At 43.8% G+C, this 16,496-nt stretch overlaps 1 protein-coding gene across 2 annotated transcripts in view; it reads left to right on the forward strand.

The window, feature by feature from the left end:
• TAOK1 (TAO kinase 1) overlaps positions 1 to 16,496 on the forward strand; it is a 123,260-nt gene that overhangs the window by 78,740 nt on the left and 28,024 nt on the right. For both annotated transcript variants that reach the window (XM_075904565.1, XM_025179815.2), the window contains exons 4-12: positions 433 to 534; positions 3,416 to 3,461; positions 4,534 to 4,630; positions 5,598 to 5,711; positions 6,643 to 6,734; positions 9,700 to 9,793; positions 12,784 to 12,865; positions 14,954 to 15,121; positions 16,002 to 16,205. In XM_075904565.1, coding sequence (XP_075760680.1) covers positions 433 to 534; positions 3,416 to 3,461; positions 4,534 to 4,630; positions 5,598 to 5,711; positions 6,643 to 6,734; positions 9,700 to 9,793; positions 12,784 to 12,865; positions 14,954 to 15,121; positions 16,002 to 16,205 — 999 coding nt within the window. The remainder of the gene's footprint in view (positions 1 to 432; positions 535 to 3,415; positions 3,462 to 4,533; positions 4,631 to 5,597; positions 5,712 to 6,642; positions 6,735 to 9,699; positions 9,794 to 12,783; positions 12,866 to 14,953; positions 15,122 to 16,001; positions 16,206 to 16,496) is intronic.

Raw genomic sequence — 16,496 nt, forward strand, 5'->3', positions numbered from 1 at the left:
ACCTCCTTTAGCCTTGGTTGTGTTTGGCTGGCTGGGAAAAGGGTGTTCTCTAAAAAGAGACAACTTAACTTTTGGAGTATGAAGTGTGTCCTCTACAGGAAAGCTCAGCTATCAAATGTTGTGTTGTGTTCTACACGTGCACGTGTATAAAATATGAAATTGAGAGAACTTTGCCACAAAATTTAATTCCTTCATGTTTTTATTCTCTAGATAAATAAAATTGTAAAATGTGACATTTTCTTTTTGCAGCGTTGAGGCGTGTAACTCAACATGTTAATATAACTTTTTTTTTGAATTTCCAACTTCAAATATTTTGAGGAGGATGCAGGTCTCCCCCGTTTTGTCTTGGTTAGGTCACTTCTCGTTCTCTCTCTCTATCTTTTTAAGTAATAATTTTGTAAAGTTTCTTCCTATTCCTTTTCTCTTCCACAGAAATGGCAGGATATTATTAAGGAAGTCAAGTTCCTACAAAGAATAAAACATCCTAACAGTATAGAATACAAAGGCTGCTATTTGCGTGAGCATACAGCTTGGGTAAGCTGCTCTTCTCTCTGCTCTTCTATTGCTTTGTGGAGGGCAAATTTAAGTAAACACATGTCTCCAGCTGGCTGTAGGACAGTGGTTCTCTTCCCTGTCTTGCACTTGGGCTGCAGGCTCGGGGCTCACTCCCCCCCCACCTCAGCGGGAAGCCCTAAGCCACCAACCCCACCCCCTACGAGAGTGGAGCAATAGTGTCAGCTTCCCACTGCGGGGGGGAGGAGGAGAGGGAAGGGAACCCTGAGCCTCGCAGGCCGGATCTGGCTCGTGGGGGAGGAAGCGGATCCATGTGCTGCTGTCGCTCCCCCTTCCTCTGGAAGGGGCAATGGCAGCACAGGAAATTGCTTGCCTGGGGGGTTGCCCCACTGCTCCCCATGGCCAGAATTGCAGCCAATGGGAGCGGTGGGGGGTGGTGCCTGGAAGTGGCAGGGGGCATAGAGCCAGGTGAGCGCCCGCAACCCCCTTCGTGCACTCTCCCTCCCACTGAGAAGCCTCCCCACATTCCCAGCCTGCCCCTGCACCAAACCTCCCAGCCAGATCCCCCACTCCCAGCCAGCTCTTGCACCCACCATGGGCCCCAGACAACCACCCACCCCAGGGCAAGGGGGAGCAGCTCCGTGCCCCCAGAAGGGGTAGGGCTGAACTAAGAGTGGAAGGGGTGGGGCCAAAGGCAGTCATCCCTTAGTGCCACCCGAACCGTGGTGTTGGGTTCTCCCCAGCCCTCACAGCTACACGGAGCAGCGCTCCTGACAGTTGAAAGGAGCTCTGGGCCCCTTTGGCTGGGCCCTGGGGCAGTTGCCCTCTTTGCCCTGTTAGTGGGCCTGCCTGGACCCTACCTCCCACCCAGCAGCCCATTTTGTCATCATGGATGGTTGGCTGGCGGTCCACGGAAAGGTTTGTGCTGCATGTGATGGGCTGCAGGCCAGAAGGTTTGAGTGCCTTTGCTGTAGGGGAAGGCACTTGAATCTTTGTCTCCTATAGAGAGTGGTAAGGGAAAGGTTTTAGCCCAAGATGCTTAGAAATGGGCAGCCACATTCAGTGAATCTGAGAGCCAACTAAGGCAAGTCCAGAGAACCTGAAAACTTTCTCCTCCCTTGCTGACGGGGGGTATTGATGGTAACGCCCACAGCTCATTTAGTTGCTTGGTTGTTAAATAGAAACCAAGTACTTGGCCATTTGATTCCCTTCGGAGGAGAGGAAGAATGCGTTTCACTCATTTTCACTGCATTGGAAACAAGCATGGCAATTGTATTTACTGTCAAACAGCACAGCTGATGTCCCAGTGCATTTCAGTGTTTTCTGTTTTGATTGTGTTCCATGTGTAGCTGGGTAATTCTTTTAAATGGAGAGTCAGATTATAAAATAGCATTATTTTCTGTCAGATTTTTTTTAATTCTCATTTGGACAGTCTGATTTACTTTTACCCATTGTATGCTATTTCTTTCTCTTGCCTTTCATTTTTACACACTTTGGATAATATAAGTCTGATGAATCAATTTCACTTTCTGGCTGTTACACATTAGACCACTGGTTCCCAAACTGAGGCGTGCCGTGGGGCCCCCAGACAACCTTAGGGGTGGTGAGGAAGGAATGCCATCCTATTCTGCACTGCTCCAGCTTCACTCTGGCCTCACCCCCAGCCCCAGCTCAGTGGTGTAGAGTAGGTAAAAGTCAGAGGGTGGGGGGCATTGGACAGAAATGCTTGGGGACTACTGAACTAGACCAGTGCTGCAGGGTTTGGGTTGCAAATAGTGGACCGGAATGTGTGCATATACAGTCAAAAATAGTCTTAATTTTAAATGCTTGTTGCATATATACTGATAGATAGATATACACACACACATGAAAAAGTTGCATATCACATAGTCCATTGCTAAAACTACAATAGTTCAGTATTGCAAAACCATTGTGTACTGCATTATATTCATTTGTAAATACTGCTCATAAGTCAAAATCCATAGTACTGTAAGATCCATAAATATATGTAAAAGCTTTTGAGAAATCTAATTATAACAAATACTCTAAATACAAATCCAAATGGTTAGCCATACATGCTGTGGCAAACATACTGAATAGAAGGTTAGTATTCCTGGTAAGTAACTATATATGTTATTTCTCTCTTTTGTATGTAATGTGCTATGGGCACAATCCTGTGCCTTTTGCTCTGTGTGATTCCTCACTACAAGGCAATTCTGTGAATTCAATGGAAATTGTTCATAAAGCAGTAACATGGCAGAATAGGGCCCTATGCTGCAAATAAGTTTAGATTGTTGTATTGTCCTATTTGGAAGCAGGTATTCTCCAGTTAGGCCTAGTCTACACCAGGAAAGGTTTGCTAGTGTAACTCTTCCAGCAAATGCACCTCGTGTAGCTTTCGCTGGGAAAGCTTCTACTTGTGTCCTGATTGAAATAAGCTATCCCAGCAGAAGCCCTTTCTTACTGTTATAACTGGTCAGCTCTAGGGCTCTTGCCAGCAGAGCTAAAGTGGCAGACGTTCAGTGTAAACCTCACACCGTTCTGTTAGTGGTTCAGTGTTATAGGGTTATATCACTAAACACTGCCCTTGCTCCAGCCATCATATACAACATGCTACTCCCTTTTCTTTGCTTATCACAGAGGTACAGTGTGAGGGGAATTTAAATTCACTGGCAGTATAGCTGTTGGAATGGTTTTGTTAATTCTTTTTTTCCAATACCTCGGGCCTAGGCTTATTTTTCTGAAAGTTTGGGAGATAACGGTAGTTTCAGCAGAACACAAGATTCATGGTACTTCAATGAGTGCTGGATCACACACTGTTCACAGTCCAGTGACAATCTAGTCACCATTTACTTCTCTCTAGGTATTCTGTAATACATTATTTTGATTTCTCCCCACACAGCTTGTTATGGAATATTGTTTAGGATCAGCATCAGACTTACTAGAAGGTATGTCTCAAAGATTACTTTGATTGAAATTAAGAAATTTATAATCAAATAGTTTATGGATCAAAGTTATTCTGCAGTATTCAGTTTTTTAATTATTTGGGTAGGGTGAAAAATTGAAATAACTTACAAATGTATATCTCTGCAGCATTACTCTGAAGCATATAGCTTTCCTAGGCACAGTTTTTGTCTTCTCATACTATCTCTAAACAAGTCTTCATCCAGTAGCAAAATTTTGCTAAATGAGGCGCTTTGTTAGTTGCCTTCACTTCCTGTCGCACTGTTTGAGATGAGCTATCGAGTTGTTCATTTGGCCTCTGGAAGAGTTCTGGGGAAAAGATTTGGTGGCCTGGATTCACCAGTGTGCGTTGCTACAGTTTTATATAGCCACTCATTAAGTTGAAGTTTGTTGTAATTTTTTTGTTGAAATTCATTAATGGTTAATTAAATGTTCACCTCACATATCACTGGTAAAATATTAAAAAAATCTGACAAGAATTTAGATGTGAATAAAGGCTGAAACTCTCTAAACCAGGAGCTCTGGTCTGGAAACATCCATGGTCCGACAGGATCAGATAGTCCTGGTGGTGACCTAGCACCTGGGAGCCCTGCAGGTTGGTGGGACAGTGGGAGCCCCTCGTGGCAGCAGGAGTCCGGCCTGCAGTGGCAGTGCGGACTGACAGGGTAGTGGGGACCAACAAGAGTTGGGAGCTGGGCCGGAGGCTGGTGGTTGGACCAGGTCTTGGAGAGGGTGGAGGCGGTGGCGGGGGGTTAGCAATTACCTCCCCATATCTGGCAAAATCCCTCATCTAGGACCAGTCAGGTCCTGAGGGTGCCAGACCAGGGAGGTCCAACCTGTATAGCTATGCGGCCTTTTTCTTATAGAATGAGTAGCTGCAGTGTTAAACTATCAACTACTTGTAAACTGCATGTGTTCCTCATGCAGGACATAGGCCTTGTAAAACTAGAACTTACAGTTTTCTAGGTCTGTTTACATCTTTGAAAGTATGCACTGAATGTTATAAACTGGATTGTTTTCTTTAATAATGAATTTCAAATGCACTCTCTTCTTAAGTTCATAAAAAGCCATTGCAAGAGGTGGAAATAGCAGCAATTACCCACGGTGCTCTCCAGGGACTAGCATACTTGCATTCTCACAATCTGATCCATAGGTAAGTACAGCCAGAGTTAGTGTCACCCACTTGCAGGGAAGTTATCTTGTTGATTGCAGGCTGACCACCCCAATGATGTAAATGACATTTAAGGTTTGTAGAGAGTTTTTTTTTTTTGCAGTGTCCATATGTTCTACAATTAGTTATTCATAATTCTACTGTGCCAAGAAGATCCCTGCATGCAATCTCTCTTGTACCTGTTTTGCTATAGAAGTGACTTGAATTTGCTGTGCTTTTGCCCACTTTACAGGGTTGAATTCAGTGGTGATGATCATCCCTTGAAGCACAGAACACCAAGGCTGACTAAGCACACAGTTCAACTGAATAGCTTTTTGGCAACTTCAGTGTGAAAAGTGCCTTGTATTTTTTCACATAAAAGTAGTAGCCCTCTTAAAAACTAGTTTTATGTAAATACATAGACAGGGCGAAATGAAGGCAAACAGTCTGCATATTTTTTAAAAAAGATACCTGTCACATTTTGGTAGGAGTGAAATGGCTTAGTTATTGGAACTATTAAATTTTTGTAGTCTGTCTAAAAAAGGGGAGAGCCATCTCTTATGGTTTTGATGAATGTAATTTACATGGTTCTTCTTGGTGCTCAGTTAGAAGTCACTGAAATCTGAAGAAGCGACGAGGAGTCCTGTGGCACCTTATAGACTAACTGAAGTGTAGGAGCATCTGACGAAGTGGGTCTTTGCCCACGAAAGCTTATGCTCCTACACTTCAGTTAGTCTATAAGGTGCCACAGGACTCCTCGTCGCTTTTGCAGATTCAGACTAACACGGCTACCCCTCCGATACTTGAAATCTGAAGTTGGCTCTTTAAGATACCAAACTAGATCGCAAGATCAGGCATGCTATAAGGCTGATTTACCCCCTTATTACTGAAACTCTGGTACAGGAGTCAGTTTGTTCATCCTATAACTTGAATGTGTGACTGATTTGTGATGTTTGTATTCCATAACCAGAGATATCAAGGCAGGAAACATCCTGCTGACAGAGCCAGGCCAGGTGAAGCTTGCTGACTTTGGATCTGCTTCCATAGCATCTCCTGCCAATTCATTTGTGGGGACGCCATATTGGTAAGGAAAATTTTTACACATCTGTGGCTTCAAGAAGTGACATTTTTTGGTGGGCTGTCCAGTTTGCTTGGACCTTACTACAGTCCTCTTTTGTGACAGTGCAGTTCTGTTGAAATTAAAATGTGTTTTGTAAATACAGTTTTGAATGCTATGGGAAGTTTGTTCTGTTCAAATGTGTACAGTGTTTTATTTACTGTTCATAAATTGTATCTGCTTTGCTGTGATATTTATCCTGACTGTAAGCAGTGATGCTCTTGAAGCAGATATGTGCGTGCTTTATTCAACCAATACCATGATTTGAAATTTCAAACATTCTCATGGCATCTTGTTGCTCAAATTACTAAAGAGGATTTTTCCCCCGTAGGAAATACCAGATTGATTAAACAGAAATCTTTGTAGAAATCTTGTATGGTTTCAGCTTCTACATCTAATTATTGGTGTTTATACAGCTTCACTCGAAATTGCTCTGTTTTGTTACTCCCTTGGATGTATATGGCACTGGTCACTGTCAGAAAACAACATATGGGGCTAGATGGACCATTGGTCTGACTCCGAGCAGCTGTTTTATGCTCATGTGGTAGATACGTCACAGTATTGGTTAGCCGACAAGACTGTTGGAGATGTGGACAGTTGTAATGCTCATAAATGTGAAAACCTGAGTATAGGGCAAGACTGTATCGTGTAGATTTCACCATTTGGCTTTGCCTGTGCAGCTCAACCAGTTGTATTGCATTCTGGAATTCACCAAGTTGGGCTCCAAATCCAGATTGAAGTGACCCAGACACATGCCTGATATCTTGTGTATCCGTATTTCTTGCTTTTTTATAGTTCACAATAGTCAATTTATCCCATGGTCAATTGGGTTGAAATGCTTCTGGAGTATTGTAATGATTGTGTAGAATTTTATGAGAATTTAACTTTTATGTTATAGGATGGCCCCAGAAGTAATTTTAGCCATGGACGAAGGGCAGTATGATGGCAAAGTAGATGTTTGGTCTCTTGGAATAACATGTATTGAGTTAGGTAAGCCATCTTCCTTTAAAAGTACTAGATTACCAGACAGATTTTCCTCCATGTCCAATTTGTGGTGTAAATGCTGTAGAGTATATTTAATTTCTACTAAAAGGAATGTTTAAACTTCATTCTGAGGATATGAATTGTTTAATGCTGGAGCATATTGAGCTGAGTTACTATGCATGAGATCTGCGTGTGCTTCCTTGTTTAGAAATGGTCTTTAGCGTGAAGTGGTCGGGTATTTATCAAAAATCAAGAGTGAGGGTATGTCTGCGCTACACAGTTTTAGCAATGTGGCTGTGTCTGCACTAGGCATGTGAAGGTTTAACCAGTTAGCCTCACCCTTAATGGCTGAGGTTTATGGGTTAAGGTTAACCAGTAGGGGTGGAGCAGCTCTGACCCCATGGGGGGCTTGCTGTGATGGAGCTTCTGCCTGCAATGGGCCCTGGTGTCCCACAGAGAGGGGCTGCTCCGGCATCCCATGGGACAGTTTCTGTCCATGGCAGGCCCTGGCACCCTGCTGACAGGGCTGCAGCCGGGGGTGTGGGGCAGCGGGGTGTTCCAGTCAGGCTGGAGTGCCCCCCCTTAATCAGTTAATCAGTGAAACAATAAGTTGAAATGTTAGCCAATTAAACGTGACTTTACATCCCTAGTGGACACAGCCTTGTTGCAAAAAGTCAAGTAGTGTAAACACTGTCCACACTTTTGCTGACAAAAAGCTTCCCTGATCTGTTAGGCTCTAAGGCGGGCCGGGGGAACCTTTTTTGGGTTGGGGGGCCACTGACCCACAGAAAAATCAGTCAGAGGTGAGCAGTGGGGGAGGATTGGAGCACCAGCACAGGCTCTCCAGTGCTGGAGAGGGGACCCTGAGCCTCGGGGACTGGAATCAGGCAAGCTGGGAGCTGCATCCGGTCACCAGGCCTTAAGTTCCCCACCCTTGCTGTAAGGTGCCACAGGTCTCCTTGCTGTTTCCATCCCTAGAAGCAGCGTTTGCTTTGTGGGCAGGAGAACATTCCTGTACTTGGGTGGCAAAGCTTTTGCCCTGGGAAATGGGAAGGTGTTTAAGCGCCTCTGATCAACAAAAGCTTCGTCGCTCAATTGTCAGTGTAGACTAAACCCAAGTTATCACTGTGGTTTCATTACAAAGATTGTTCTAGACAAGGAAGACAGCACACACTCTAGCATTAGTGGGGTTTTACTGTCTGTGTGGGGCCAGTTAATCTTTGAAAGAAAAAGCGTGAGCCACAACTGAGAAAAATACAGAAAATAGACCTTACAGAACCAACATCACATATGGCTAGAAAAGTGAAAACCAAAATGTAAACTTCCATTTTTGAATACTGTGTAAAGTTTCCTTGAGGAGTCCTGTATTAATGAAGCCTGGGGTAAAAAGAGCTAGGCAGCGTGTGTTGTCACACATGAACAGATTTCTCTGGAAGATCTCTTAAGGAAGATTTGGCAATCCAGTCTTGAAGTAGGAGCACCCTCACCCAAGAAATAAATCATGGCGCTGCAGTTAGAATGGGCTACTTGAAGCAGCATGTCTCCTTAAAAGGGTTCTCGTTACGTGCGAGTTTCCATTCTCCCTGGTGGATAATATTTTCATGCTGTTCCGTGCCAATGCACTCTGAGGTGGCAGACCTATCCCTGCCTGCATCCCAGTGTATCTGGGGCTGTACTATCTTGCCTTATCATGTCTTGTTTGTTCTAAAGCTTCAGTGACTGAATGAACAATCTGATTGGCTAGTGAGCATTCTAAGAAATACTCGACTTCGGGTGAGCCACACTGTTAAGCTAAAATGCTGTCTGACATTCCAGGCAGCCAGTTTCCTTTTCTTCCAGTCCGTCCAAGAGACTCCTTCAGAGTCAAAATTTTTGTTGCCAATAGAAAGCAGCTTTAAGGGGCGTGGCTGTCATGATATAATCATGCTCTGAGTGGACTAGAGGTTAGGCTGGATGCAGTGTCCCAAGAATGCAGTTAGCTCATGGTGACCACACCCCTTTTGTGCTTTATTTCATACTGTATTTTTGTATTCTGAAGTGTGCTTGTCCTTTTGTATGACTTTCGGCAGGCGTGGGGCAGAAATCATCCCTCAGTTCCAGAGTTCTGGTCACCTGGTGGGGCATGAGACTGTTTTACTAAATCTTAAAACATGAAGAGTGTCCATTGACATCCATTGTATATATTATTGTTCAGTACTTGGGGGGAGGTTAGGGGAAGAATGTGTCTCAAAGCACCAGCAGCACATCAGCAGCTGAAAAATAGGAATTGATCCCTGTTTAAAAAAGATTCCTTAGTTGCTTTTCCCCTTGGGTGTAAATGTCATCATAATTTGAAGTTTCCTTGGAGTGTTTGCAGTGAGCTTCAGTTTTACCCAGTAAACATGCTGATGAACCATCTATTCTGTTGCTTTGGTGAAATCATCTTCCTTATTAAAGTTTCATGCTGTGTTGGTCCTATGAGATTACACATGCTTGCAAGAGGGGAAAGCCCAAGAGAATCCTGCCCTCCGAATAGTAAAAAAATTAGCCAAACAGTTAAATGTGGTTGCGACAGCTTCAGTAACCAGCTTTGTCCACATTGCTACCATCCTATTGGATTATGAGTACTTTTAAGCTATAAAAAAAACAATTGTGTAACTAACTGTTCGGAGCCCGTACTATGGCTGTGCAGCCATGCCGTGGCTCTTGCTGTTTGTGTTTCGGTAATTTAGAGTGAATTCAGAGAACGCCACCATGACCACCCACAGAATGTGAAAGCTTGGCGAGGCAAGGCATTTGATCTCCAAAGCGCTTTCACCTTTTGCCAGGGTAAAACCAATGGTAGGAGCACATGGCAGCACCTCTTGTTGCAGGGTTTGGGTCAGGCATTAGTGTGAGCCCACTGTTGTGTTTTTATGAGCAATGAGAATAAATTAAGGGGAAAACCGTAAGACTGTTTCACTCTATATGAATTGTTTTCTTTTATGTATAGCGGAACGGAAGCCTCCTTTGTTTAATATGAATGCAATGAGTGCCTTATATCACATAGCGCAGAATGAATCCCCTACACTACAGTCCAATGAATGGTGAGTATCACTGAGAGAGAAGCGTTGTAGAGATTTGCTATAAATGGAGGGCTTTGTCATGCCGGGCTCTTGAAATGGCAGGGTTCCTGTTGGAAAGATGTGAACTGTGAAAGGCTGATAAAGTAGGTGCACTTACATTTTCTGTGCATAAAATTCACCACTGAATAATTCTATTTTAAAGTCTAGGAATGCAGGCAGTTTAGAAACAGCAGACTTGCTGCAAGAACAGTAAGTCATGTCAGTAAACACTGGAAACCCAGAGATTATCAGCAAATGATTATTTTTTGTTGTTAAAAACAAAGGTTCTGAAACCCAAAGCTTGGTTTACGGAACCACTGCCTTGCTGAAGAAAGCCATTGATTATGTATTTGCCTTTCTTACATAGATTTTTGCAAACACACATAAAATGGTCCTGTTTTGTGCCTCCTGGTCTTGAACGTTTTTGAACCAGAATTCAGATGAATCCATTTAAACAGTAAAACACTTGATAGTAATTGTTATGCTGTGCCCAGTGGCCCATGACCATGAGTACCTACCTCCGGGCAGAGCCCTCAAACTGGTGATGTGTCCTACAATTAGATTTCATCAAGTCCAGAATAAATGTGAACTCCTGCACTATAACAGCCTTACGATGGAGTCCCCTTTGATTTTCCAGCCTATCTTCCACCCAAATTGGACTTAGTGATAAAAGATCACTTACTCCAAAAATCATACCATTGCTTCCAGGCACAGAAGAGAGTCACACCTACAGATCAGTAGGTTCCCTAAATATTACACAGAGAGAACACCGATAGCTGATCCTGTATGAAACTAAATGATTAACAACCAGAAAAAAGGAATGAGAATCTCTTAGCAGCTTAGCATATACACACATGAGGTAGCATCTAAATCCTAAAAGTGTCTGCCAGTTCATCTGATGAAGTGGGTTTTACCCAGGAAAGCTTATGCCCTAATAAATCTGTTAGTCTCTAAGGTGCCACTGGACTCCTCGTGGTCAATTCAAAGTATTTTCAGGGCAGACTCAGCAGGCAACCCCGGGGATCTCTGTTTGTTAGAATCTCTGGCCTTTCAGAGTTCAAATAACAGAAAAGATGAAAAATGTTTCATTGGCTTTGTGTTATTTCTTTCATTCAGTTTCAATGCCCACAGGAGAGCAGGTAGCACTTCTAGGTGGGACAGGACCATTAACTAATCTTTTTGTATTGAAGATTCGTGGTGGCCCATCTGATTTTTGATACTCCTGGGTGGGTGGGGTGCGGGATGAGTCCCTTGCCTGAGTTCACAAGTTCAGAGTTCAAAATTGTACAACAAAACTTACATATTTTCTTACAGGATGGAGTACAGAAACTACAAGCGAGACTAATGCGAGCCACAACTTACAAGTAGTTTGTAGAGTCTAAACATTAAACACATTTTAAATAAATACAAGTTTTGAGCAAAACTAACATACAGGTGATCTGGTCTGGTCTCCAGCTACAAGGCTGTCAGCTCTCAGACAATGCCTAGAGCCCTGGGCAAGAGCTGTCATCTGGCCCGCCAGTGTCACCACACTGTTTGATACGTTGCAGTCCTGACGTTTGAATTGTAATATAGTGCGCTGTGCTTTTACAGGTTTTTTATAACCTCAGATGTTCTGATTAGATGCTTGCACGTGATATTTACAGAGAAGATTCAGGTCATTTTAGAGATTTTTTTTTTCTGACCAAAATAGGCAAGAATATAATTTGCTTAAAAAAAAAAAAAAACTCCAGTAGAAGAAAAAAAATCAAGTAATTGCCTGTTTTGGTTTGAGTGTTTTTGAGGGGGGAGAGAGGAAAAGAAAATCTCTGAAATGCTATAATATTGATGTCCATGGTAACATCTGTCTAGAAGCCAGTGGTTTTAAATGAAGAAGGGGCAGAATGTAGAAGTTGAGCATCTAAAGAGATGTGTATTAATGAAACTTTCACTTACATCCCACACGGTCACCCTGCCAATGGGTTTTGAAATATTTTGGAAGATGCGTCTGATACGTTTTAGGTTTTGTGCTAATGTACATATTGTGGGTTAAACTCATCCTGGGCAGAGGGCAAGCACAAGGCATATATGCTAGTAAAATCTTAGAGTTAAATTTACACACTGATGAAGACATTCAGAGTCATGTGGGCCTTTAGATAACAGGCACAAAATTTGTTTTGCTTTTGAATTGCAAGCTCTTCTTGGATTTCTACAAGGAGCCAGTTTCTCAGTAGAGGTTAAAGGATCTACAGTAAAACTCCAGTGGTCTGGCATCCAATAGTCCGGCACTCCTGATGATCTGGCACCATCTGGAACCCGGAAGTGCTGGACAATTGGAGCTGCTCTGCCCCCGGCTTCCCCGATTCAGCCGCTGCTGAAACTGACCAGCGGCTGACTCTGGGAACCCAGGAGCAGAGCAGCTGGGGTGCTCTGCCCCGGGCTTCCTGGAATCAGCTGCTGGTCAGTTTCAGCAGCGGCTGAATCGGGGCAGTCTGGGGCAGAGCAGCTGGGGTGCTGCTGGGTTGGTCCACTAGTGCCACCCCTCGGCGCTGCAGGACCAACCTGGCAGCACCCTGGCTGCTTTGCCCCGGGCTTCCCGGAGTCAGCCACTGGTCAGTTTCAGCAGCGGCTGACTTGGGGCAGTCTGGGGCAGAGCAGCTGGGGTGCTGCCGGGTTGGTCCTGCAGTGCCGACGGGCGCATCCCCCCCCCCATTCCACACCAGACCCCTGATAGCCCCCCCTTTCCAACAGTCCGGCATATTTGATAATCCAGCACCCCCTGGGTCCTAAAGGTGCCGGATTATCGGACGTTTACTGTACATAAGAGCCATGGCATCTGGCTTGACTTAGATATATTGTGTCAAGTGTTAAGGGCTTGTGGGGGCAGGTGGGTTGGTTTTGCTGCAGATGTGAATACCTCAGTTCCTTAATGAGGTGTTTAAAATGTAGTCAGCAGTTAACTCAGTTAACGTTTTTTTCCTCTCTTGCATTAGGTCTGATTATTTTCGAAACTTTGTAGATTCTTGCCTCCAGAAAATTCCTCAAGACAGGCCTACATCAGAGGAACTTCTGAAGGTTGGCTTTCTTGTCCTCTTTTTTTTTTTCTTCAGATGGTGTTAAAAAGAAAGGATTGTATGAAGCATAATTCTGTACAGCACTTTTCCTTTCTCACCTGCTGCTCTTCTAGACCAAGGTTAAACAATGCTTTGTCTGTTATTCCTAATACCCTCAAGCTAAAGAACTAACTGGCTTTGTGGAGTGCACTCTTTTTTTTGTTAGCATTCCTAACTTTACTACTCAGTGTCTGAAGCAGTTAGCTAGTGATTTAGCATCCAGCCGTCTTCATCGTTCGTAATGGAATGTTCTCCCAGAGCCTTATAGTGACCACTGCATCGTATAGAGGGTTTCGGTTCCTAAAGCTCAGTGTGTCCTTTTGGTTACTATGGCTAAACAGAGATATCGTGCGTTGGTTAATAAAATATCGTTCTTTGCTTCTCCTCATTCTCCTTTGCTAGATACACCCCTGCAGGCTTTTACGTTTTCCAGCTCCTCTGTGCTTTATACGTAAACTTGAAATGTTCCCTGCAGTATGATCTAATGGGTTTTTCTCCCACATACTGCTTTTCTTGACACTGATGCATGGCACTTGTTTGCAGTTTTAAGTTGCCTTGCCTCTTCTCCGTCTCCCCTCTCCCATGTGCTATGTATATTTGATTTCCTTTTCTCTAGCGGTGGGACACAGTAAGTGTCTTTAAATGGTTGCAAAGAGCTGACACATGCCTAAGTGAATGTACTTAAATTTGACAATCTATTAGCAGATATTGATATGGCCTTACACAAATTTGACTTCTATGGACTCCCTTGACAGCATCAAGTGGCATTCAGGATTTTGTTTTGGTTAATTTTTCATTCTCCTTGTGAAAGCTATGGCATTGATTTTTTTCATCTTTTACTGTAATGATGCTTTCTATTAAATACTTATGTTCCAGGTTCTTGCTCTGTCAGCACATGACTGCTGACAGCGCAGGTTTAAATGGTCACCTTTTTGTATGTTTTAACACTTAAGTGATCATGAGGTTTTTCCTTTCTTTACATTTGCTAGGATTTTCCATTCAAAAAGTAAACACAATTCTTCACTGATGGCTTTAGTGGGAGTGTAAGGTACCATGTCAGAAGTCTCCACTGAAGGGCTCAGTGGATGTGTAGCATACTAGGTCAGAATTCTAAAGGTCAGTTTTATTTTCAGCCACACGCTTTTTTTAATTAGAGGATTGTGCTGAAAAATAAATGTTCCTGAATGTTGAGACTAACTCGCCTCCCTATCTATAGGAGCAAACAGCCCTATGCCAATTAATAGGGGCATGTAGGAAATACGACAAATGCTGGAAATTGCAGTTCTGCTTTCCAAAATAACAAAACTCCTGGGGTGGCCAATGAGGACTCGCGGTTATATGGCAGAGTTTGTCCAGAAGGCTGGTAAACCCTTTCAGAGACACGGATTAGCTTCCGTTCACCTTCTGGCAAAAGGCAACCATCAGTGCAAGGCAATGCAGCAACTCTTTCTGATCATTTGAGCAGCACAGCAGAGATAGGATTGGAAGTGAGAGGGGACCCTAAATGTTCACAACCTCTGTTTTAGGTCTCATCAGAAAGAGCCATGTGCTGTGTTTTAGATACATGCCTGGTTTAGGCATTGCCTGGAATAGGAAAAAGGCTGTTGAAAAATACAAAAGTTAGTTAAGATTTCAAATGGCAGTTAGCAACCAGTAGAGACAGCACGGAACACCTTTATTAAACATGTTAGCTGGCTGTAGCTGACTGACAGCAGATGTTGGCCCCCAGAGAAGACGGTTTACGTGCTATTTAAAATCAAACATCCTTTCCCTTAGTCTGGGCAAGGTCTCTGAAGGAAGATTCCTATTTCCTGCAACGTCTCTCTTGCCTTGGAGGTTTCCCATCAAGGCACTGACCAGGTTCACCTCCTGTAGGTTCTGAAATCTGATAAGACCCCAGCCTGAGCTAGGAGGGCTGCATTCTTATTCTGCCTACTTAGGGTGGAAGATGAAACATGACCAGAATTCATGAATCTAGTTTCTGGCAAGTAGATGAACTGGAGATATGAAATAGTAGTCACCTTTCTGCGTGTGTGTGTGTGTTCTGCAGCACATGTTCGTTCTTCGGGAGCGGCCAGAAACAGTGTTAATAGACCTGATTCAGAGAACAAAGGATGCAGTGAGAGAACTGGACAATCTGCAGTATCGCAAAATGAAGAAACTCCTTTTCCAGGAGGCGCACAATGGGCCTGCAGTAGAAGCCCAGGAAGAGGAGGAGGTAAGAAGAAATAGGAGAAATGATGGCTCTAGCATGGAGATGTTAGTAATGATCACTAGGATTTAATATGCACTCATTAAGATGAATGGAGGCTCTTCCTGTCGCTCAGTTACTGCATCAGATTGGCTGCAGCCCCTGGTCTTGTCCATCCTTGGTGCTAGTCCTGATTCCAGCCAGCCACAACAGGGAAAACTCCTAGCATAATTAAGGAAGGCCAGGATTTGCACCTGAACTTGAAACCAGAGAAAGTTTCCCTGGTGCGAAACTTGGCCTTCCTGGCCTTCTTGAGCCGTCTGTGCTGGTGCTCCTTCCCTGGTCCCTGAAAGAAGAGCTAATTGCAACCTAAGCAATGCCACTAGCAATACCAGTTACCTCTTGTTCATGTCTTGAAGGTTTTTCACCTGACATGGAGTACAAATACTCACCTCAAAATAAAAATAAAAAAAGAGGAAAGCCTGGATTCTGGAGCACATGGTAAAACCACAAGCCAGAGCCCACGTCCAAGTCTCTCCTTGTGCAAAGGGGACACAAGTAAATTGTGCACGTGCTGGCATTGCTCTTTGGGGAAGTTAGTACCGCTGGCGGAACAGGTACCGGGGACGCAGCATTGCTAATTCCTCGTTGAGTGTAACTTCTGAGTGTGCTCCTGTCGGACGTCCATCAGGTTACTGCTGCAGCTGATCTCTTCTTGCCCCACCATTCTCTCAGCAGAAATGTTTAGTAGCACATATAGAATAGTGGGCAGCTGCAATGAATTGGCCTGGGGGTGCCAGTATAAAGGAGTCTTATTAACACATCGTTTGGCAGGATTGATAATTTTGCTTTTGTGATGGACTGTTTTATTTTACAGATGATAATCAAGTGTTTTTCCTCCCCTTAGGAGCAAGACCATGGCGTTGGCAGGACTGGAACAGTGAATAGTGTCGGAAGCAACCAGTCCATTCCTAGTATGTCCATCAGTGCCAGTAGCCAAAGCAGTAGTGTTAACAGTCTTCCAGATGCCTCTGATGACAAGAGTGAGCTAGACATGATGGAAGGGGACCACACTGTGATGTCAAACAGCTCTGTCATCCATCTCAAGCCTGTGAGTGTTCGCTTTCTTGCCAGCCCAGCTGGAACGATGCAGTGATTTCGGGTGGTGTGAATGGTATAGTTTGTGCGAGCTTTGTTTTGATATTAGAAGAGGCATAAATCATTGCTTCCTGGCCTGTAACAGAGGAATGCAGATTGCAGAATTCTGTGCCAAAAGGTAAATGTGCATTTTAAAAAAGTCCCAGTCAGAAGGCTGAGAGAGAACTATTTTAAAAGCCTCTTTTATTACATCGGCTGCGTTGCAATATTGTGTTCATTACATTGTTTCTTAAACCAGTTTGGG

Source organism: Pelodiscus sinensis, chromosome 21, assembly GCF_049634645.1.
Source record: "Pelodiscus sinensis isolate JC-2024 chromosome 21, ASM4963464v1, whole genome shotgun sequence".
NCBI lineage: Eukaryota > Metazoa > Chordata > Testudines > Trionychidae > Pelodiscus > Pelodiscus sinensis.